The sequence below is a fragment of the Eucalyptus grandis genome, chromosome 7 (genome assembly GCF_016545825.1).
Source record: "Eucalyptus grandis isolate ANBG69807.140 chromosome 7, ASM1654582v1, whole genome shotgun sequence".
NCBI lineage: Eukaryota > Viridiplantae > Streptophyta > Magnoliopsida > Myrtales > Myrtaceae > Eucalyptus > Eucalyptus grandis.
Window position 1 is genome coordinate 30,352,369 of NC_052618.1, and position 24,381 is coordinate 30,376,749.

Genomic DNA, 24,381 nt, shown 5'->3' on the forward strand with positions numbered 1-24,381 from the left:
CTCTCGGTTGCTCCGCCCCCTTCCCCTTTCCTTTTATTCTCTTGTTTGCTTGTAATCATTAGGTTTTGCATGCATGAGACTCTTGGCTCCAAGAGGAGAACAAGTGACTTCAACAAGGAGACAAGTGGCTGCATCAAGAGGACAAATGGAGGAGGTGGCGTGGCCTCCATCCAATTCTCCTCCATGGGCCGACGGTTTGGGCCTCTTGGCCTGCTTTGGGCCCGAAAATTTTGGGCCCAAGAGTCCTTAAAATAAGGCCCTAATTCCCTTTTCTTTTTATATAACTTAGCATTTTATTTTTATCAAATTTACTTAAATAAAAAAAAACTTAAATTGTCTTATATATACAAGTATATACACACAAACATATATATACTCTAAATTCTTGCAGCCCGCTCAATATCCTCAAGTTCTAATTCTCTAATTTTTTTAGCGCGTATAATTCTTATGCAAGATCAAATCCCATCCTTTTGGTTCAAAGGATAAAATTGAAATACTATTCCAAATGAACAAATACAAATCAATGCCTATAAAAACAAAGTCACAGTTCGATGACCGTCACCTATCCGAGGGTTGTCTAAAATTTTGGATGCCACAAATGTTATTGTTAAAAAGATTGTTACAATAGATAAACCGACAAATATGATGACTAAGTATATTCCTTTGGCGAAGCTCAAGCTCTGCTTGAGCTCTATTGCCGTTTGTGGAGAGTGAGCGTCTGTCGAGGCATTGGGAGAATAGCATGGATGATGAGCACTATAATTTAATTTCAAATATCCAGTCAATATGGAGAATTGTTAAATTAATATCTCAAGTTTGAATTCGAATAATGATTTATTAGACCAAATTTGATGAGAAAGATTTCCCAAGCAGATTACAAATTGGACGAAAAAAATGGTTTCCTCTTGTTAGACTTTTCTTTAGCGTACAAAAGAAAGGAAAACATAATCTACAACTATAAGACGAAAAAAATGGTTTCCTCTTGTTAGACTTTCCTTTAGCGTACAAAAGAAAGGAAAACATAATCTACAACTATAAGATAAAAGAGGAAATAAAAAATAATAATAATAAGGATATAGCAAAGGCTTGCTTTTTCTTCTTTGTGTAGAAGCCGAATAGGAACTTTGAAGATTTCACGTGCGGCCCAGAGTCAAATTTTGACTCTAAGCACATAATATAAAAAGGCCAGGGTTTCATTATCAAAGGAGGTAGATGCAGAAGCCGCACATCGAAGCCACACGTCAAGCTGAAGAGAGAGCCGCGCGTGAAGGGAGAAGAACGCAAATTTGTACGGAAAGAAGAGAACAAGCATACGAGTTCTTCGTTTCAGCCTACGTAGAGCGTTTTACTTTGAGCTTGAACGTGCTGTGATTTTGTGCCATGAGTTTTATGTTCAAGTAAATTTTTATTTATAAATACTTTGGGTTTGGGCTTAAATCTAAGTATGGGAAACATTTGAGCGTGTGAACGATTGTAAATTCCGATTTTCCGATTTTAGTGAATTATTTTTGTTGACTCTTCCCGTAAACGTAAGATCGATACTTGACTGAATCACGTAAATTTCTGGTATTCTTATTATTTTTCATTTATTTCTCTTGTGATATTGCGTTGACGTAAATTGTAAGACTATATCGTTTTCGCGTATTATATTTCAATAGATATAAACTTTGTTTGGTGTCCGAAAATCGATGGAGCTAAAAGATATGGTCTGTAGTTCTAGGCACGAAGAGTCGGGAATTCCCCACATTGATTAATAGATGTCCTCATTCTGAATTATTTATCTTGATGGTTGTAAGTCTCGAGTAAATCAGAGAGTTTTTATTTTTTTTTTCTTTGTCGGTATTAACGAGGTTTGAATTTGAGAAAAAGCACAACTGGCTAAAACAATGTATGTCAAAATCAACGAGGTGAGTCTTTGTCTATACCATTATTGTATGCCTCAATTTCTTTAAATTATTTAAACGATGATACACTTCCCATTCTTTAACACATTCCGTCCGCAACAAATCCTCCATTCTTTTCAACAATAAAAACTTATTGAGCACATGCAATCTTAATTTAAAAAATTCATATTCTTCCTATAAAGTTTAATTTTGTGACAGCTAATCTTGTCTAGTTTGGGCTATGATAATCAATAATCGAGAAAAGAAGAAGATGATGAGATAGATTCCTGGTTTGTGAACACCTTTAGCCACTTGCTATGGAGGGACGCAGACAAGCCTTTTAGTCAATTTCTGGGGCTAAAGCACACTTTCGGTGAACTTTTGTCACGTGAAGCAAGATCCTAACGAATGAGTTTAACAATTAATAATCTAATCGCGTCTTCCACTTTTGTGAACCCACGACCCATTGTAAACATTTAATATAATCCACTACTAGTTAAACCAACACAAGTTTGATTTATCTTGAGTTCCATTTCATCAGCGGAATGATTGGTTTACGATTCTTGTACTTTTTAAGGTTTTTACATTAGTACTTTCTTCTGACAAACAACTAAGGAATCATCTCAATCTATAAAAGAAGTTACAAAAAAAGTCATAAACCTATTATACTTATGATAATTCAGCCTAAACACATTAAATTGACATATTTAGTTCTAAAACACTCATAATAATTTGGTCCTAAACACTTTAATTTGACATATTTAATCCTAAACATTTTGATAATTTATCAATATAATCCATTCGGCCAATTTTTGTCGAAAATCACTAATGTGGACGCTAACATCGGTTGTCCTATGTGGTGCCATTAGTGTTGGCATTGACAATTTTAACAATTATATAAAAAAATAATTTTTTATTAATTTTATTTTTTATTAATTTTCTTTTTAGAATTTTCTTTTTCTTTTCCTTTTCTCTTTTCTTTCTTTTTTCTTTATTGCAAGGGTAGGGGCAATGGCTCGGCAAACCTCGCTGGCCACTAGCCCCCACTAGCCATGGGCAAGGGTCAACCCTCGCCAAATCTAGGCTAGGGCAACCTCATCCAAGCCCTCACTAACCTCGCTTGTGGCCAACAAGGGTGGCCCTCGCCAGATTGGACGAGGGTAACCCTTGCCCACCCCTCATCAACCACCAGTGAGAAAAGAAAAGAAAAAAAGAAAAAAAGTCAGAAATTTTTTAACTTTTTAAAATTGTATATGTCAAAGACTGATTGCATCAAATGGGATGGCCGACACTGATTGGAATGCCACAGTAGTATTTTTCTATTGAGATTGGCTGAAAGGACTATATTAGCAAATCGTTAAAAGGTTTATGATTGAATTGGTATCATTGAAAGGTTTAGCACTAAATTGTCACAAGTGCAATAGAGAGAATAAGATAGATTCCTGGTTTGTTAAAACCTTTAGCCACTTACTTTGTGGGAGTCAGGCACGCCTTTTAGCCCACTAAAGTACACTTTTAGTGAACTTTTATCACATGAAGCAAGATCCTAATGGATGGGTTTAGTAATTGATAACCTAATAGCATCTTCCACTTTTGTGAACACAATACCCATGTAAACATTTAATATAATCCATTAGTAGTTTGGACCTGAATAAGTCCTTCAAAGGCTCAAGAAAGAAATGACAGGAGGAAGAATCCTCGAGGGGTAGGACTCCCCACTGCACACTCCCATATTCCTGCCCACCGAGGAAGTAAAATATATGGGTGGGACTTGGGGAGGTGTTGGGCGTGCAAGCACTAGCACATTAAAATCAGGAACGCAGATCTATCAGTCCACTTAGGTTACCAGGTAAGCGAGAGGTAGTCCTAACATGGGAAGTCAAACTCCTTGCTGCTTGGTGAAGTTACCCTATAACCGGACACCAAGGATCCAAGCAATACTCCTTATTACAAGGTAAAATAGATTCCTAGTTTGTGAAAACCTTTAGCGACTTGCTTTGTGGGAGCCACACATCCCTTTTAGTCCACTAAAGCACATTTTAGTGAACTTTTATCACACGAAGCAAGATCCTAATGGATGAGTTTAGCAATTAATAACCTAATAGCGTCTTCCACTTTTGTGAACATGCTAACCAATGTAAATATAAATAGGATAGAAAAGGAAAAAGGAAAAAAAATAAAAAGTATCTACGTCAGTGTCAGGCATACCATATAGATTATAGAATGGCCGATGTTGATTGAATCGTCGCATCAGTATTTTCCCATCAAAATTGGCTGAAATGACTATACTATCAAACAACCAAAAGGTTCTTAATTGAATTAGCACTATTAATGGGTTTATAATTGAATTGGCATAAATACAATAAAGAATAAAAAATAAGTTCCTGATTTGTGAAAACCTTATGCCCCTTGCTTTGGTGGGAGACAGACATGCCTTTTAGTCCATTTCTTTGGCTAAAGCACACTTTTGGCGAACGTTGGTCGAGTGAAGCGAGATGATGGGTTTTATAATTAATAACTTAATCGCGTCCACCACTTTTGTGAACACACGACCCAATGTAAATATATAATAGAATCCACTAGGGGTTAAACCAACTCAAGTTTGATCTATCTTGCATTCCATTTCATCCGCAGAATGATTGGTTTACGATACTTGTACTTTAAGGTTTATTGCATAAATACTATATTCTGACAAACAAATAAGAAACCATCTCAATATATAAAGGAAATTACCAAAAAAGTCCTAAATTTATTATACTTGTGTCAATTCAATTCTAAACATTTTAATTTGGCCAATAGGTCAATTCAGTCATAGACATTTTGACAATTTGCTAATGTACTCCATTCAGTCAGTTTTGGCCAAAAATCATGATGTACACACCAACCATTCTATGCTGCATTATCGGCGTTAACATGATTTTTTTTTTTCAATTTTTTCAATTTTTTAAAAGAATTCTATTTCTTATTTTTTTAAATTTTAATTTCTTTTCTTTTCTTTTCTTTTCTTTTTTTTTTTTTTTATGGCTGCGTCGAGGGCCTGGCGATCCTCACCAGTCACTTGGCGAGGGCCCGTTGGCAAAGCAATTACCACTGAGATCATTAGGTTCACGAATTTTAATGGTGGAGTGAATGATTTGTCTTTGGCTAGTGTGAGGAAGCACCACCGAAAGAGAAAAAAAAGAAACCAAGAGAGAACCCATCCCTTGACTCGGGAAATTCTTGCATAAAATGGTCCCGACGACCTCAAACGATTGCATAAGATGAGAAGCGTATCAATAAAATTTGGATTTAAGTTCCACCAAAACAAGACAGTTTCGTCTAGGGATCATGATTTTTCGACATGACTCAAACACAACACTCCAATAAACTAATTTGAGTTATCACTGTTATTGGCAATATGATCGATTATTTCTTTTACAACGGAAAGTTATACAATGCCATTAATCAGAGAAGCCGAATTTCATAGTTAAGTAAATGGTTATTCAATTAGAATTTAAACAGCCAAGTTCCAAAGTCAAGGTCCTCGAAGTTTCATTTTCGTGTACATGGGTCGTCTGGACCCTTACCACAAATCTTGGTCTTTTGCTGTTTCTGTGATGTCTGGTCTCAGCCAACATGAAGGAGGGGCTAAGATGAGTATGTAAGAAGGGGTAATTTGGTCTTTTCAATACGTAGAGTTTTACTTAGAGGTACGCGAAAGTTATTCGTATATATAGGGGTTGTAGGTACTCATTGACTCAACAATAAGATAATGTTTTTGGTAATTTCCCCAGAAGAAAAGGACCCAGTCTAAAATCACTATAAGCACCACCTAAAAAATTGAACAACAAATGATACCCCGATTTATAGAGGCAACAAACTTCCATGAGCTACGTGAACAGGTAAGTCATGTTTGAATATTCAATTAAACTGTATGACAACGTTTAAAATTCGGTTTCATAAACTATAATTATATTTCTAGCATTAATAATTATATCAAAATTTAGTCCTTGAGCTCTTAGTTAATGTCCAATTTGATCCACAAACTTTAATTTTGGCCAAGTAGATCCTTGTGCTCTTTGATTTGAATCGATATGTTTTATTATATGGTTCTATAAACAAGGAACCAATCCTTTATAATATTTAATGACTAATTTGAGTAAACAACACCGGTCCATTCATGGGCAAATATATACATATATATATATATATATATATAGTTTTATCAAATAACATGGATTTTCTTATTTTCAGCTCAATATACTATTATGAATGCATGCAAATAGTCCAATGCATGTGTATGACAAGACTCCACATGTAAAATGGTGAGCACAATCCTAAGAATAATCCAAGTGATAAACACGACGATCTGAATATGATTATGCCATATCTTAACTAAACGTGTACCTATTAGCCAATTTGTTAGGTATTATATGATTTTGTTAATTCTCGATATGAATGTTTATATGATATTTTGCAGAACTATTGAGTCTTTTGATTAGATTGATCAGTCTTGTATTGATGTACAATGACTGGATATATGGAAGAAAGTAAATTTGAACAATCTCATTTGTCAAGCTTTTTAATAATCGACAAGGTTAAGAGAGGCAATTAGCGTAATTACCTCCTTTGAACATAACCGACACCCAATTATAAATTTGGAATCTTTATCAGATTTCGTGCACGACAAATCTTCCATTCTTTTAAATGATAAATTTATATATGAAGAGGGATAAACGTGAGAAAAACGACGAAAATGAATATTTTTCCTTACGTGGACAAAATAAAGCGAATATTTTGCCCATTATACGGACAAAATTTATTGAGCTCGTGCAATCTTGAAACTATACAAAATTTTATATTCAAGCTTCAAGTTTTAATTTTATGGCAGCTAGTTTTGTCCAGTTGAAAAGAAAAGAAAGCAAGGGAATAACTTCAGGTCGTAGAAATCAATGTTCTAGAAATAAATAAATAAATAAAAAGATAAAGAGAAACTGCTAGCTGTGAAAAACCTGTCGTCACTTGCTTTAGTGGGAGACAGACCTGCCTTTTGGAGGCTCCCACTTAATATTAACTCCAATTTGGCTTTGGCTTGTATTATCCACGTGAAAAGGAATTTTTTTTATTCCCATTTCTATGGGTAAAGCAAACTTTCTAGTGAAATTTTGTCATGTAAATCCAGATCATAATGGATGGATTTAACAATTAATAACCTAATGACGTCTTCCATGGACACATGACCCACTATAAACATTTAATTTAGTCCACTAGTGGTTAAACAAACAAGCAATCATTTCAAACTCTATACTTACATTTTCCACTATTTTGGTTATATATATATATATTTTGGTGACCCAGGGAAACCCGTACAGCCGGCAACCGGCGGGCAAACCCTGGGTTTCACGAAGGGGACCACAACTCCTGTGAAGCGGGTAAGCCGCCCAATGCGACGTCCAAGAATCGAACTCCTCCCATTACGTTAAAGGGAGAAGCTCGCCGCTAGCGACACCACCCAAACGGGTGGTTTGGTTCTATATATTTTGCTGCAATCGAAATTATATTAAAGAGGAACGATAAACTTCAAACTATGTAGAAACATGGCATTAAGCTCCATTGGAGATCTATGGAACCACTGGAATATCCGTTACCTCCTTTGAACATAACCCACGCCCAATTATAAATTTGGAATCTTTATCGGATCTTCCATTCTTTTAAATGATAAATTTATGTATGAAGAGGGATAAACGTGAGAAAAATGACGAAAATGAATATTTTTCCATACGTAGACGAAATAAAGCGAATATTTTGCCCTTTATACGGACAAAACTTATTGAGCTCGTGCAATCTTAAAACTTTACAAAATTTTACATTCAACCTTCAAGTTTTAATTTTATGGCAGCTAGTTTTGTCCAGTTGAAAAGAAAAGAAAGTAAGGGACTAACTTCAGGTCGTAGAAATCAATGTCCTAGAAATAAATAAATAAATATAAAAAAGTAATTGCTAGCTGTGAAAAACCTGTCGTCACTTGCTTTGGTGGGAGACAGACATGCCTTTTGGAGGCTCCACTTAATATTAACTCCAATTTGGCTTTGGCTTGTCTCATCCACGTGAAAGAATTTTTTTTTTTTTTTTTATTCCCATTCCTATGGGTAAAGCAAACTTTCTGGTGAAATTTTGTCATGTAATTCCGGATCATAATGGATGGATTTAACAATTAATAACGTAATGATGTCTTTCATGGACACATGACCCACTATAAACATTTAATTTAGTCCACTAGAGGTTAAACAAACAAGCAACCATTTCAAACTCTATATATACATCTCCCACTATCGGTTCTATGCATTTTGCTGCAGTCCAAATTATATTAAAGAGGAACGATAAACTTCAAACTGAACCAAGTAGAAACATGGCATTGAGCTCCATTGGGGATCTATGGAACCAATGGAATATTCGTGGCTTTGTCATTCTGAGTCTCTTTGTTCAAATCGTTCTCGTTCTATTTGGACCCTTTAGAAAGAAAACAACAAACCACCACATCATTTTCCTCTTGTGGTTGGCCTATTTGATGGCTGACTCGGTAGCTATATACACGATCGGGCTCATCTCTCATAACCAAGGCTACTCTTCTACTCATATGGCTAAAGTAGACGGAGCACTTCAAGCATTTTGGGTTTCATTTCTCTTGTTGCATCTTGGCGGTCCAGATACCATCACCGCATTCTCTATGGAGGACAGTTTGCTTTGGCAACGTCACCTACTCAATCTCATCTTCCAAATCAGTGCCACCATCTATGTCTTTGCACAAATATTTCCCACCAACAAGTCGCTTGTACTCCCAACAATGCTGGTCTTTCTTGCCGGGGTCATAAAAAATGCGGAGAGGATACTAGCCCTTTATTTCTCGAGCCTCCCAAGGCTTAGGGAATGGGCACTCTCTCAGACGTCCTCTTCTAAAGGTACGTCCTCTTCTGAAGGTGCGTACAAGAATTTGGTTCAAGAACTCAATGTTCAACTAGGTGGAAATTCTAATAAAGAAGCAACGCTTGCCGAGAGTATAGTGGTGAAACATGCCGACTGCTTCCTTCAGATCTTAAAGGTCTTCCTCGCAGATTTCATCTTCAAAAGACAAGAACGTGAAATAAGCCGCGAATATTTCTGCAAAGTTTCTGCGATGGACGCATTGAGGGTGTTATCAGTTGAACTCCATTTCATTTACGAGGTACTCCACACAAAAGCATTTGCCATACATTCCAATTGGGGCTACATTTTCCGTCTCATAGCCTTCACCAATGTGGTGATCGCTTTTGTCCTATTCAATCGTGTGAAGAAGCATCGGCTCAAGGAACCTGATGTGGAAATTACTTATTTGCTTCTTTTTGGAGGAATTGCTCTTGATGCGATAGCTCTATTTATGCTCGTTTTCTCTGATTGGATGGTCGTCAAAATCAAGCGCTGCAACACAAGATCATCCAAACTAGATTCACTTCTCCACAAGTTGGTATCTACCACAGATTACCTGAGGAAGCCTCGATTCACCCCATGTGAAGCAAAGCCTAATGCCAACAGTACTTACACTGTCTTAGATACACCATTAATATTTCAAAGGTGGTCAGAATCCATTTCTGCTTGCAATCTTTTATCCGAGGTGGTGAAGGGGAGTCCTAGAAAGATCTACAAGCGCAGATGTTGGGGCATCGTCACTTTTTCTAAAATCTGCAAGTTTTCATCATGTATGGCTCAGAAAATTATCTTCTGTTTCCTTCAAGCTAGTGGCACAATTGCGAGAGGCCGTTGTCTGAGGTACATAGCAAAGAAGTTTTCCAAGAAACCATTATTAGTAGTACCTGCAAATGTGAAGTATGTGTCCAAGAATCCCTTTATTAAAGAGTTATGGATCTTTATCTTTACGGAGGTGAAACGTAAATCTGAGAATGCGAATAATCAAGAAGAGGTGAAGAAGATATTTGAGGCTAGAGGTGATCGATTTATTCGGAGTAGACCAAGAGGGATTTCTTGTGGCAGTCTTGCAAAGCATGTCACTGATGCTACTTACGATAGTAGTATTATAAGGTGGCATGTTGCCACTGAAATTTGGTACAACAAAGAGAGTTCCACAACCCAACATGACAAAAGGGAGTTCAGCAAAATTCTCTCCGACTATATGTTGTATCTTCTATTTAATCAGCCTAATGTGATGTCTGATGTGGCGGGCATTGCCAAAATCACATCAAACCATGTGCTAACCCAGTTAGGTGTCTTCTGCAAATTAGATGAGATGAAGGCGAAGCAGCTATGTGAGGAATGTTTTACCAAGGTTCCAAAACTCCACCAAAGAACTGAGCTCCAGGAGGCCGTCCATTTGGCCCAAGAGATCGAAAAGCTAAGGGATGGTAAGTGGGAGGTGATAAGCGGAGTGTGGGTGGAGATGCTATCATATGCAGCGAGTCATATTAAGGGAGAGGCCCACATACAAGTGCTGAGCAAAGGTGGAGAGCTTCTAGCCTTTGTTTGGCTGTTGATGGCGCATTTCGGTTGTTTCTACAAACCAGTATGGGGCATGTGTTATGAACCCTCGGATGAGGAAGGTGAGTTAAAACAGACTGTGTAATGAACACTCTGAAAGTTGTTGAAGAAAATAAAGAAAGAGGAAATCTCGAGATTGAAGACGTAGAGAACTTTGGGAATTTGTGTGTGTGTGTATGTGTGTGTGTTTTTTTTTTTTTTTTTTTTGGGACGGGAATTTGTGTGTATTGTATTGTCTTCAATGAACAATCAATCTGATGTACAGCCCTAATAGTTATAATACAAGATGTGTGTATGAAAGGAAGTTAAAGATCCTACAAATCAATCTAATCTAGATCTAATCTTAAATTGATCTGTACAAAATCGTAATCGGATCAAATCCTCTATCAAAGCCGCATATCTTCCAACATACTCCAATTAGATATTTCATCCAATTCAACTGTCTTATTTTACCATCTTCATGGAATTTCTACTAGTGTTCATTTAAATAGGATTTACAAGTTTGTGTATTTTCGTCACTAATGCCAAGATTGATGAATTTTCATTCCTCACGGTAAGCCCTGCATGTGTTTACTTATAGTAATAGTAAATAATCAATTTCATGCGGGTCGTAAATTTATACAAGAAATAGTAATTTTCTCATGGACGGGCTGTAAATTCAGGATAATCATGATTTTGTATACGTATTTAAAGACGCAAAGGTGTAAAAGCATCTTATCATTGTCGAGCCATTTGGACCAACTAAAATGCCATCGTTATTCTCATAAAGAAGCCCATTAATTAGCTATTCCTCCTATAATATTTTGCCGACAACGAATCATTGCTTTTTAGGACACAGATTTATAGACAAGTCCATCAGCGCCATGGAAAAAATCCCTAACTGGAAGCTCTGTATCTTTCTGTTAGGAGAAACAATAATGAAATCAAATAGCTGAAGATGACATCGAGACATCTCAGTCGTTACATGGATCCTGCATGGGACCTATGTGATTCAACGGTGGAGATTGTTTAGGCTCATGTGTACCTACTTAATGTAATCATTGCTCCAACGTGGCTAGGCAAGAAAATCCAAAAAAAAAAAAAGTGACTGACAACGACAAGTCAGGCGCAAGATAAACACAATCCGTGGGTCGTTAAAAAAAGAGGACAAGAAAGAGGAACGTCACGTGGGGTCCAAGTTAAAAAAAAAAAAACAAAGAAAACATGCGAAAAACATACCTCTACTTTCACCAAATGCACACTGATAATATTTTTACTTTTGAAAATATTAAATACATACCCGAACCTTCCACTTTTATGTCAACTATATTAAGGGGCGCATGATAACCATTTTATTTTTGTTCCAGAATTATTTTTTTGTTCAAGGCTTGTTTTTAAAATAGAGATTCGTTCGGTAAAACTATTTCATTTTTTCTATTTCTAGAATAGATTTATACTTTGGAAATAGGTTTATAACATAAATCAAAAGTGAAAAATGTGTACTTCTCTATTTCTAGAACAAAAATGAAAAATAAAAATTGTTCCCATCGTTCATCCTCACTACTAGCAAACTGCTCATCCACCGTCCCTAGCCACCATCTGTCGACCACCGCTGTTTGTCAACCACTATCTACCGCCGCCCGCCGTCAATCACTAATTACTAATAGTTGTTCGCCATCCACCGCCAATTGCCGACCATCGCCATATGTCGCCGCCGCCACTATCTCGCAATCCGCGGTTCGTCGCCACTGTTCGCCGTCCGTCCACATCTCTACCGGCCAACATTACGTCCGCCAATCGCCACCACCCTCCGCCACCCCCATCACCGCCATTCACTGGCCACCGCCGTTGTTCACTATTCGTTGCCACTCGATAGAGATAAATTCTGTCTCACTATCAAATGCGTATTTTTACTTAAAAACTCATACAATAATAGAAATTATTAAAAAAATCTATTTTTCTTCGCGAAATCAATTTCTAACTAAAATAGTTATCATTCGCGGCTATAGTATCCCTATTTACGAAAAAATGTTCTTTTCCAAAAAAAAAAAAAAAAGGTCTACTCCTAAATCATAAATCCTCACATCCACAAAAAAATACTCAAACCCTAGGTAAAATGCTATAATGAATTTGCAAGGAAGAGCAATTTGATCTTTTTAATATGGTGTTTAAGGTAGAGGAATGTAAATGGTATTCGGATAAATAAAGGATATAAATGGTTGTTGATCAATTGTAACATATGGTTTTGGTATTTCACCAGGAATGAAGGACCTACCCTAAAATCAATATAAGCGCCGCTTTACAAAATTGGACAACAGAACGATACGTTGATTTATAGAAGAAATAATACAACCAACCTTGATTAGCTTCTTGAACAAAATGAGCCATGGTTAAATGTTCAATAAGCATCATTCACGACTCGGTTTCATAAACTACTTTTATTTTCTAGCATTGATTAAAAGAAGAGACAATATCAAAGTTTAGAACTTAAACTCTTAGTCATCATTCGCTTTGGTTCGTGAATTTTAATTGTGGCCAAATTGATTTGTGTGCTCTTTGATTCGAATCAATTTGGTTTTTCTATATGAAGCATTAATGCTCTATAATATTTGATGACTAATTTGATTAAGTAATGTCGGTCCATTCTTCAACAAGGTTTCGTCAAAGATGGATTTCCGATTTTCAACTCACTTTATTATTATAAATGCATGCAAACCGCCCTACGCATGTGTGTTAGTTGTTGTTGTTTAAGACTCCACCCATAATATGGTGAGCATAATCCAAAGATTATTTCAAGTGAAAAACACTAGGATCCAACTATGACTTATTTATATCTTAACCAAACATGTAACAAAAATATGCTATTTAGTTCCATTTTGACTACGTGGAACAAATGGAACATCTGAAACTTCACTATATTGAATCTTTTGCTTCAAGTTGTTCTTAATATATTTGCCCTCCTTATAAAGAAAATTGCAAACTACCCGATCGTTTTTCTTTTGTGATTATGTCTTTGTGCAGATATTTCTTAGGAACAAATCGCTAGTGATCCTAACAATACTGGTGTTACTTGCCACGGCCATTGAAAATACGGAGAGGACTCAGGCATTTATTAGCTCGAGCTTTCCTAGGTCGAGGAAATGGGTAGTCTCTTAGCATAAGTTCCATGAACATCTCGAAATAATAGCGCATTTATCACTTGACCTGCTCGCTAAAGAACTCAATTTTCTGGGGATGGTTATTCTAGTTAAGAAGCAAAGCTTGATGAAAGCATTGTCATGAAGTACGCTTACTACTTTCTAATATTTAAGGTCTTCATCGGAGATTATCAGATACATAAATCAAGAACGCCAAATGAGCCGCGAATATTTCCATGGAGTTTCTGCGATAAATGCATTGAGGGCAATAGTTGTTGAACTCCAATTCATTTACAAGGTGTTCCACACAAAAATACTAGTAATATACAACAGGTGCAGCTACATTCTCTGCTTCATAGTCTTCACTAATATTGTAATGGCTTTTGTCCTGTTCAATCACTTGAAGAAGTATCGGCTCCCTAACTCGATGTGGAAATTACTTGTTCCCTTCTCTCTTTTGTCCAATTTAAATGTTGGCATAATCGAAATCTACACCAGCGGATCATCTAAATTAGATATGTTTCTCCACAAGACTGATAAGCTGAGGAAGCCCCGATTCTTCACATGTAAAGCAAAGTCTAATGCCAGTGTTACTTATGAGTTTTTAATTATGCCATTAATATTTTAAAGGTGGTAAGAATCCATCTCTATTTGCAACCTTTTCTCCAAGAGCTTAAAGCAAAGTCTGAGAAAGATGTATGAGAGCAATCGGTGCTGGATCATCCATTTTTCTAATATCCGCAGCTCTCTATGCCGCATGGCTAAGAAGATCATCCGTTGTATCCATCAAGCGGATCGCTGTGCATCATTGATTTGTATCTTTGTTGGCATAACAGTGATGGCAAATGCAATGGACGTGCCCAAGCATCCCTTCATTAAGAAGCTATGAATCTTTCTCTTGAGGGAGGTGAAACGTCCAGACAGAGTTGAGGAAGATATCTGAAGCTAGAGGTTCTATGATTCTTGATGGTACCGGAGGAAACTAATTGCAACAATCTTTTAGTGTATGTCACTAAGGCTAGTTACGACCCTAATGTCATAATGTGGCATATTCCTACGGCAATGTTATACAACAAAGAGGAACAATGAATGAGCCCCACAGCAAGAAACGAGAGAGAATTCAGCAAGATCCACTCTAACTAATGTGGCATGCGGTGTTGCGGGCTTTGCCCAAGTGATATCAGGGAATATATTGCTCGAGTAACAGAGCTACCTCCTTGTTGGCTGCAATGATGTGAATGCTGGTTCCAGTGATGTGAACGGGCTTAGGGCCATGTCAAACCCATCACTTCAAGGACACTCGCCGAGGGGGTCTATTTGGCCCGAGAGATGGGAGGACTCAAGGACATGAAGTGGAAGGTGATGAGCTGAACGTGGATTGAGACTATATCATACGCAGCAATTCAAATTAAGAGAGAAGCACATGTGCGGGCGCTGAGCAAAAATGGCAAGCTTCTCGCCTTTATTTGGCTGTCGATTACTTATTTCGGTTCTTTCTACAAACCTGAATGAGGGATGTCTTATGAAGTATGGGATTAGATATTTCATACGCATCAACTGTCTTGTTTCAATAAACCTGTTTTCCTTGGTTTGTGTATCTATTTGTCTGTCTTTGTCACTAATGCTGCTATGGGATGGATTTTCATTCCTCGTAGTAAGCCCTGCATGTGTGTCTACTTGTACTGCAATTTATACCGATAATAGTATAAAAGGAATTTTAATAAATAGGGTATCTTAAGGGGAAATGACTTATTGTAAATTTACACGAAATATTTTCTCATAGACTGTAAATTCCAAAATATCATGATCTTGTATTATCAATGAACAATTCGGACCAGCTAAAACACCAAGCTATTCTCATAAAGGGCCGATTAATTAGCTTCCTCCTATATTTTTTACAAAACAACGAATAATTACTTTGCTGGAAATAGATTTGAAATGGAATACCTATTTCTCACAAACCAAAGGTTCAATTTTCATGCAAGGACATATTTTCAGGTAGTGTAATTTCACTTGATTAATTAGATAATCTAGTCTGAATCTTCCTCCATGCGTGCGCAAAATATGACACTCCCATATTCTGAAAGACGTCATATAAATTTTTCCCGCGACCTTTTGCAATAGAATCGATTATACAGACATATACAGATGGCATCTGAGGTTGATGCTTGAATGCAATTCACCTTCTTCATAAACAGAACGGCATTAAGCCAAACGGCAATACACAAACAAAGAGCCACATAAATATGATGACATGCTAAATTAGGAAGAGCTAGGGCATTACCAGTGCTCGTCAAGCAATTCACAAACCAATTTCATGAGATGCAGGATTATCAGTAAGAATCACAAATCAGCTCTAAAATTTAGAATATGTTCACTTTCCCCCAATTCTAGAGCCACAATGACCTGCAACCAAGAACGTGCCCATCAAAAGCTTGACCACATAACTCCACCATGCCAGATTACATAGCACAATCAAACACTAAGCCCCATCTGCCAGAGTCCGCTTGGAAGTGCTGATATACAGAACTGCAATAAGTCATACCAATTAGGCATGGTCCAAGTCAGCAAAGAAATGATTTAACAAGCAGCGATATTGAATACATCATTACCATTATTTCCTCGAATAAAAGCATCTCCATACTTATTTTTCAGCTGCCCATTGACGTACTCTTCCGTCTGTTCCATTGCTATGTTCATATATCCATCTAGGCAGGCCAGAATACCTGCATAAAACTCCAACCGATCAGAACATATGAGAATACCAAACAACTTCAGGCAACACAAGATTGTGGTTCTAAACTAATCATCAGCATAGCCTGCATATAGCATGGGATAAAAAAACATGCTTTTCTGGAACATTGCAGATCAATTAGTTTATTATCATCCAACTCACCTCTCCTCCAGGTCTAACGACACAAGAACTAGGGTTTAGAAAATTACTAGAAGTTGACACGAGAAGGCTTAATCATAGGCACATACCATACAGATACCAGCTTTTTCTCTATGCGGATTTACTACAAATAGTAAATTGAGAAAGTTCAATTGAGAAGCCCACATAAAGGGTATTACCAACAATCCTCTCATTTTCGTGATAAGGCCATCGGGATGGATCAAATGGCTTTCAAGCAACCAAATCTTTTATCCATATAAGTTCACTAATTTATCATCAAACACCCTGCTTCTCCCCTTCTCTTTTCCTGCGCTTGTTCTCCTTCCCTCTCTCAACACCCAAAAGAAAAACCATGAAGTTTGAAAGCCTTTCTTTTCTTTTGGGGGTATATTCTCATGCCATTAAAAGAAGGTTTTTGGTATCTTGTAATCAAATAGTAGCACGTATGTGCAAGATTCTTGTTTTTGCGGTTTTCCAAGAAAGAATATGAATATCATGTGTAATCATCATTTGATTTGCCAAACATCCATAACAATAGCTGATTTCATGAACAAAACATTTTTCTTAAGTGAGCTTTCCCATCTAATCATTGTTGATAGATGAGAAGATGAGTTCAACATCAGAGCACCAATTTTACTACTGATCTCTTTTTAATAGTGAATACCATGAACATTGTCAGAAAAAGAGATGGTTATTATATTTAAAAGACTTTATGTAGTTTCCCTCCTGATGATGGAAAATAAAATGCTTAGTGACTTATACATCTAGACCACAATGTGCATGGCAAGACCAACTTAACCACTCAGTCTTTGCAGCATGATGTAGGGTCACAAATGCGTTTGACAGTTTATGACAAAAGCAATATTCTTCTTCATTTACATCAGTTTGATAGGAAAGGTTCATTTGGTTTATAATTCCAGTTGACTTAAAGTTCTGCCTGAAGCTTGAGGTGAGCAAGTTGCCACTTCACTCATACGAATTGCTGCGAACGCAACCCACATATCATCCCCGACTAGTTAAAGCTTGAAACAAGTAGCTGAAGGCACATAGGATTCGGTACAATCAGTAAATACAAGGATGGAAATCATCTCAAACTCAGCATTATCAAGCTACAAAGACAAAATTTTGCTGAATAGTTCTCTTAACACACAGAGAGACCATGTTGAGAGGAGTACCTCGATAATCGACTCCAGAGTTCAGCTTGACGACAACTGGTCTCCCGCGAATAGATTTCAGGAAATCTGCGGGGGTCTTTGTAGTGGCCGACCCTTTCTCTCCTCCTCCTCCGCTCATCCTCCTAATACTCAACCGGTGTTTCCTCTACCTTAAACAGGAATATCCATAATCATACTTTAATCAATGGACAAGAAACAAAATTGCACGCCAATTTAGGACCAAAAAAAAAGGGCTCATGAACAAACAAATCTGTGGCAAATCCCATGTTCACCTCTACCTATAATAACCCCCCCAAACATCAAAACGCAGACGACCCTCTTGTGTGCTCATCTTGTCCCTCGTTTTACAGCAAATCGAAGGAACTTAGAATGAAAGATGCACTGGAAAATGCAGCGATTCAAGCGACTTTACGGAGGGGAAACCGACACCAAACCCTTAAAAGAACCAAGAGAAACAAACCCTAAACGTAAAGGAAAGAGGGAGCGAGAAATTTCGAAGAGCAAGAGGCTAAAGCTGAACTCACTTCGCTGGAAGTTCCTCGTTCGATGCACGGTCGAAGGCGGAGCGCGCGCTGCAGCGAAATTCAGAAGAAGAACAAGCTCTAGCCCGAGCTCTGCATCACATACTTCAGCAGCGAGTGTCAAAATCGTGAAATAGTGGGCTTTTAAGGGGTAGAATTGGAAGGAGAAACTAAAGAGGTAAAACCCACTAGATTATGTTCAGTATTTCGACCCCAAAAAGAGAATGTTCATTATCTTATCCACAACTCTCTGAAAGTCTGGGTCTAAATGGCAGTTTTGTAATTTGCCACAAAAGTTTATTTTGAAAAAAACAAATAATTTAAAAATATCTTATGACATTTTTTTGGACATATATCTTATGACATTTAATTGCTCAGAAAAAGAAATTCTCACTTAACGATATATGCCTTGATATTTCATTTATAATTGAAAATATGTTTTGTCAGTTCATTTTTATAAGTAATGCAACTGATCATTTATGGATGAGTACTTTATGAATTGTGATTTTTTGCTTACCAATTCAAGACATTGGGGGCAAGCGTATGGAGCCCACATTTTGATTTTTTTGAAAGTTCCAAATGTTACGAATTTAAAAAAAAAAAAATTAAAGGTATCGAGTTGCTAAAAAAGAAGGGACAAGAAAAGCGTCATTATGGTGCTTCGATATTTGGAAGGTGAAGAAGAGATTGGCCAAGTTTGTTAGTTTGTTTATGAGTTTTTTCCTCAAGTAAATTTCAAGTCAATAATTCTATTTCAACTGCATAAATTGAATCAAGTCATTCATGTTTTTGAATTTATTTGGGAAATTCGTAAAAACAAGGATGTTGCTATCCAATCATGAGAAGATTATACTTATAAGTAGTGTCTTCCATGAAAAATCCGATTGCTATTTTCTTCTTCTACTTTCCTCGGTCATATTTGAGATCCAATTAAGATTGTTATTAGAAAAATTATTATTATTATTATTAGTAGTAGTAGTAGTAGTAGTAGTAGTAGTAGGACATGCATTCCATCTCTTTACATAGCCATGCATTCCATCTCTTTACATAGCTTTCTTAATTTAATGTCTTTTACTTAGCTTCTTAGGGTGCGTTTGTTTCGCGGAATACATTTTCAGGAAAACATTTTCCTCATTTTCCGTTTGGGTCGCTTAGGAAAATAAGTCACCGTAAAACGTTTCCTAAGTAACGGAAAATGTTTTCCTAACAGCGTTAAATTCGGGAAAATGATTTCTCCTTTGAAAGGATCTGAAAACGTTTTATGAGTCTATCAAAGCTTAGATTTGATGCTTGGTTTACAAACAATTATTCTTATAAAATCATATTTAAATAAAAATTGAATTTCAATTTTTTATTTTTTAAAAATTAAAATTTGGAAAACATTTTAAAAATAAAAAATTCCAATTTGCTTCTTTTTCTTTTTCTTTTTGCTTCTTCTTCACCTGTCACCAACCACAAGGACGGCCGGTGAGCTCCGGTCTCATCAGATTGAGCAATCTTATGGCCTTCAATAACAAAACTTGAGCTTGCTTAAGACCAATGAGCCTCAAGCCTCGTTAAATTAGGTGAGCTCGTGGCCTCTAGCGATGAGGCTTAAGCCTTGCTAGATTGGGCGAGCTCATAGCCTTTAGCAGCCAGCTGGCAAGCTTGCCGCCTCTAGCAATAGCCAAAGCTCACCTCTTGCAAGCTAGCCGAGAACAAACTGCCAAAGGAAGCAGAAGGGATGGCATGAGGAAGCTATGGAGTGAAGGACAAGAGAAGGAAAAAGAGAAAAAGGAAATAAAAAGAAAGAAAATAAAAGTAAATAAAAAAACAGCAGTATTAAAATTTTGAAGTTTTTAAAATTAAAAATTCATTTTTTTTTCTGTGATGAAGTGTGAAATTATTTTTTAATGGGATCCAAACAGCAAAAAACATTTTCAATTATACATCGCTAAACAAAGGAAAACAAACTGTATTCTTGAAAAATTCCTTTATCATTAAATTTTCCATGAAACAAACACACCCTTAATTTAATGTCTTATACTTGGCGCAAGCACCACGTTTTGTTTAAGAGAAAAGAAAAATAAAAGTTTCTAATATTTTTCTTTTCTTTTTACTATAATTCACATAATTTATCAAATTTTCTTATGTTAAACAACATTTTTTTCTTGACTAAAATTCATATAGTCCAACGTCCCTCCAGTCCACCTTCCGCCTTCCATAACTCCGATGGCGCCTCTCCACCGAACGCTCTCCAAGCTCCCTCCTTTCCGGCCATCATGGCCCAGCGCCGCCCGGTTCTCCGCCACGGGGGACGGCGGCGCCCCCGCTCCGCCGTCCTCCGCCGCCGCTCCCCCGCTGTATGAGAGCTCTCCGCCCATCGACGCCGGATCGTCGATCCGGAAGCCGATCAGCCTGTGGCCCGGCATGTACTTCTCCCCGTCACCAACGCCCTTTGGGAAGCGAGATCCAAGATGTTCGAGGAGGTCGGCGGCGCCGGTGCGAGCGGGAAGGCGGCGCCGCCGCCGCCGGAGAGCGAATTGGTCCCGCGGAGCCCGGCCAGGAGCAGGACGAGCATTTTCTACAAGTTCTCGAGCGATTATGTGCTCAGGGAGCAGTATAGGAATCCTTGGAACAAGATCAGGATGGGGAAGCTGGTGGAAGATCTCGATGCTCTCGCTGGGACCATATGCTATAAGGTAAATGAACACGCTTTGAACAACTATCGGATGGCGATGTCTCGATTTCCTCTTTCTGTATGCGGTGCCATTTATACTTTGCGATGTTTTTCTGCGGAAGATGAATTGCATGTGATGTCAATGACGGTGCTTTGATGAACTCCTGATACAAAACTGACTGATGGCGGTGTTTGGTGGGCGGGTAAATGATTCTAGTATTCTGCGATTAGTAGTTTGCATGTCAAGTCCTTGTTTGAATAATTTAGAATCGGTCATCTGGTATCAGAGAGAAGTTCATTTCTTAGTCGAAAATATTGAACAACATGCTACTGATTTGCTGTAAGCAGTACCTTGTCTCCATCATTTGTATAGGAGCATGTCTAAATTCTCATCAATTTTTGTACTTATCATGTTCTGCGATCAGAGGCTTCTTGCTTAAGTTCTCTAGTGATTATTTAGAGTTCATATAGTGTGGAATTTATCATTAGAATTGTGCATAACAGAACAACCCCTGTTTTATTTAGCCGTTTTCTTTTGGACCAGCATTGCTCCAGCGACGATGGCACCACAAGGCCTCTATTACTAGTCACTGCTTCTGTAGACAGGATGGTTCTCAAGAGGCCAATCCATATTGACACGGACTTGCAAATAGAGGGAGCTGTTACATGGGTTGGGCGCTCGTCAATGGAGATCCAACTGGAAGTGACTCAGTCCACCGAAGGTGTTATATGAAACAGTGCTCCCAAATGCTGATAGTATGCTACTTTCTTTCCTAGAGTTGATGACATTGCTTTGTTGGCTTCTCGGACAAGAACATACATTTTCATCTGCTGCGACTAAGCAATTGCAGGATGGTGTCACTTTGATGGCCGTGCCTTAAGTATATGTTTCTTCTTCACAAACCATACTTGCTTTTGCATGATTTCATTACTCTACTTGTAAAAATTATGGAGAAATTTGCTAATTTGCTATCCATCCACCATCCCCTTATTACCAAAAATAAATAAATAAATACTAAACCCGTCCATACTATAGAGAAGCTTGCTAATCAACATCCTCTTGCCAAGAAGTACTGGTTTGTCAAGGATTCTGACATGCTGGTCAAGCACAATATTAAGATATTAGATCTTCTTAAAGTTATCATTTCCATGATATAGTCTTATTACTGATCCATTCTGCTGTTTACCTTCAACTGGCAATTCCATGCAGAAACCCAGGATTCTTCAGATTCAGTTGCACTTACCGCCAATTTCACATTTGTGGCTCGTGATTCTAGAACTGGGAAATCAGCTCCAGTTAATCCTATCTCACCAGAGACAGAGAGAGAAAGATTACTTTGGGAAGAGGCAGAAAATAGGAATAAAATGAGGAAAAAGAAGAGAGAAGAAAGTAACAAAGATGATAAGGTAGAGGACTCGTCAAGGCTCCAGGCTTTACTTGCCGAAGGTCGTGTCTTCTGTGATATGCCAGCTCTGGCGGACAGAGATAGCATTCTGATAAGAGATACTTGTTTTGAGAACTCACTAATATGCCAGCCACAGCAAAGGAATATCCATGGAAGAATATTTGGAGGATTTTTAATGCGAAGGGCTTTTGAATTGGCCTTTTCAAGCACATATGCCTTTGCTGGTGCGGCACCCCGGTTCATTGAGGTTGACCATGTTGATTTCTTGAGACCGGTAAGCACTTATACGGCGCATGATGAATTTGTATGTGTAGGCGATGCTGTTGTATGACTTAAGCTGCTGAGTGTGGAACCGTGGCTATCAGCATGGATTGTTGCACTTGTGCCTTCACTCTTGTGGTCTGATGTATATATGTAAAATTATGGATCTGTTAAGTGGAAGATCATAATATGAAGTATATTATTTATGGGATGTAGGTGGATGTTGGTAATTTTCTCCGCCTCAAATGCTGTGTTCTGTATACGGAACTTGACAATCCAGATGAACCCCTGATAAATGTTGAAGTTGTGGCCCATGTGATGCGACCTGAGCTCAGATCAAGCGAGGTACTTGTTGCCCATGTCTGTTACATTTCTTTTGCCAAATTTTGATATCGTTTCGCTGCTCTTACAGAAGCCAAAGGATGCTGTGGTTAGGGTATTTATCTATTTACTCTCCACTTCATGTGGGCGCTAACTATTTACCACCTCTCAACATGATGATCATGCATAAGAAAATTCAAACAGAGAATCAACAAGAATGAACTGGTCACTAGTTGGGGGATACTGAAGTCTGTCTTTAATTCTAACTAGATAACGAACTGAACCTTTGTGAAGTTACCATTTCTTATGTCAGACTTGGCTTCACATCACCATGTCTTAGATACTCCTAATAAATTTGTTATTATTTCATCTATCGTCCTAACAGGTGTCAAACAAATTCTACTTTACATTCACTGTACGTCCTGAGGCCTTGAATGACGGATTGAGGATTCGGAAAGTTGTCCCATCCACAGAAGAAGAGGCGCAGCGTGTCCTTGAACGTATGGATGCCGAGAGTTGTCAGACTTCATCCTGAATGCACTGTTCCGGTGAATGAAGCGAACGTCCATGATTACTCGCAGGTCAATAAATGGGGGCCGAAATGGATACGTAAAAAGCGAAGAGTGGACAGCAGACCATCAGTCTAGTTAGGAACATTACAGGTGCCTATCCCACCAAAAACGTATCAGCATTGCAAAGTCCAGTTCTATGCTACTTCTGAGATAGTCTCACTGCATAAATTAGACGAACCAAAGATTAGAAGACGCCAAGCAAATTGATGTTGAGAAATCAGAGCTCCTGCTTATTCACAAGGACATGGGACTGAACATATCGTTGATTCTAATTGATGGATAGTAAGAGTTCACTTCTGCTGGTGATAACCTCGTACTATGTTCAGAGTCCATGTGTGAGTGTTCTTTGCTTTGTGACATAGTTGTTTGGTTTGTCCTAATGCTAGGTCAAGCGACTACACGCTGTTGTGTCGACTAAGAGAGTTCTTAGGATAAGGATTCTTTACGGTGGAATTCTTTTGGGAAATTTGTTTGAATAACATGCTTGGAAGCAATTTAACCTTTTCGGATTTAAATTAGCGCGATAATTTGGGGTCAGAATTTGGGAGATCATTGCACCAGATCTGGTCGCCTGTCCATTAGCCATTTATTAGATTCAATTCTCTGTAATGTTCCAATTTATCAACCATCATCCGAGGGCCGGTCATTGAAGTGGGACCACTTGTGCTCACCATATTTTTATCCCTGAATGACTGGAAATGGGAAAAAGGTTAGAATACAGTCTATTGTTGCAAGGATTTGCAAGATTATTTTTCTTGAATACCGGCTCACCCGGCCATCCTTATTATTTCTCCCGGACGAAGTTTCCAATAATTACTTTGTCCAATCTGCTCAATTTTTACCAATTTCCTCTTAGAATTTATTTATTCACCTCTAACAATCAAATCCAACTCAAACTATTAATTTGAGGTCTATGACAATGAGAGATCTTGCGCAAGGCCATGAAAGGACCTAAAAAAGAGTCATGGCGTGCAAAGTCTCAAGATTATCAGAACTTTGCGTAGTTGGTCATGATTCTCCCATAAACATCTAGCAATACACATACTTTGCTCGGTCTAATTGGCATTCA

The 24,381-nt window shown here is 37.8% G+C and overlaps 3 protein-coding genes across 3 annotated transcripts; 2 read left to right on the top strand and 1 right to left on the bottom strand.

The window, feature by feature from the left end:
* Positions 1-8,271: 8,271 nt before the first annotated feature.
* LOC104455440 lies at positions 8,272-10,473 on the top strand. The gene has a single exon (XM_010070231.2). The coding sequence runs from the start codon at positions 8,272-8,274 to the stop codon at positions 10,471-10,473; it is 2,202 nt and encodes a 733-aa protein (XP_010068533.2).
* Positions 10,474-15,665: 5,192 nt separating this feature from the next.
* On the bottom strand, positions 15,666-18,253 carry LOC104453291 (sm-like protein LSM36B). Its single transcript, XM_039317108.1, has 4 exons — positions 18,097-18,253; positions 17,573-17,721; positions 16,117-16,230; positions 15,666-16,033 (listed from the first exon to the last, which is right to left on the bottom strand). The coding sequence occupies exons 2-4, from the start codon at positions 17,688-17,690 to the stop codon at positions 15,987-15,989; spliced, it is 279 nt and encodes a 92-aa protein (XP_039173042.1). The 5' UTR covers positions 17,691-17,721; positions 18,097-18,253; the 3' UTR covers positions 15,666-15,986.
* A 2,039-nt stretch (positions 18,254-20,292) lies between these two features.
* LOC104455444 (acyl-coenzyme A thioesterase 9, mitochondrial) lies at positions 20,293-23,821 on the top strand. Its single transcript, XM_039317107.1, is given in 6 exon segments — positions 20,293-20,509; positions 20,512-20,774; positions 21,297-21,474; positions 21,963-22,432; positions 22,636-22,764; positions 23,126-23,821. Coding segments are annotated over 6 exon segments (1,395 nt in total). The 5' UTR covers positions 20,293-20,304; the 3' UTR covers positions 23,276-23,821.
* The last annotated feature ends 560 nt before the right edge of the window (positions 23,822-24,381 follow it).

Coding starts and splice junctions, on each gene's coding strand:
- LOC104455440 (XM_010070231.2), top strand. CDS start 8,272: ATGGCATTGAGCTCCATTGGGGATCTATGGAACCAATGGAATATTCGT.
- LOC104453291 (XM_039317108.1), bottom strand. CDS start 17,690: ATGAGCGGAGGAGGAGGAGAGAAAGGGTCGGCCACTACAAAGACCCCC. Junction 16,231..17,572: donor CTCTGGAGTCGATTATCGAG/GTACTCCTCTCA, acceptor AGTTTTATGCAG/GTATTCTGGCCTGCCTAGAT. Junction 16,034..16,116: donor TTTTATTCGAGGAAATAATG/GTAATGATGTAT, acceptor GACTTATTGCAG/TTCTGTATATCAGCACTTCC.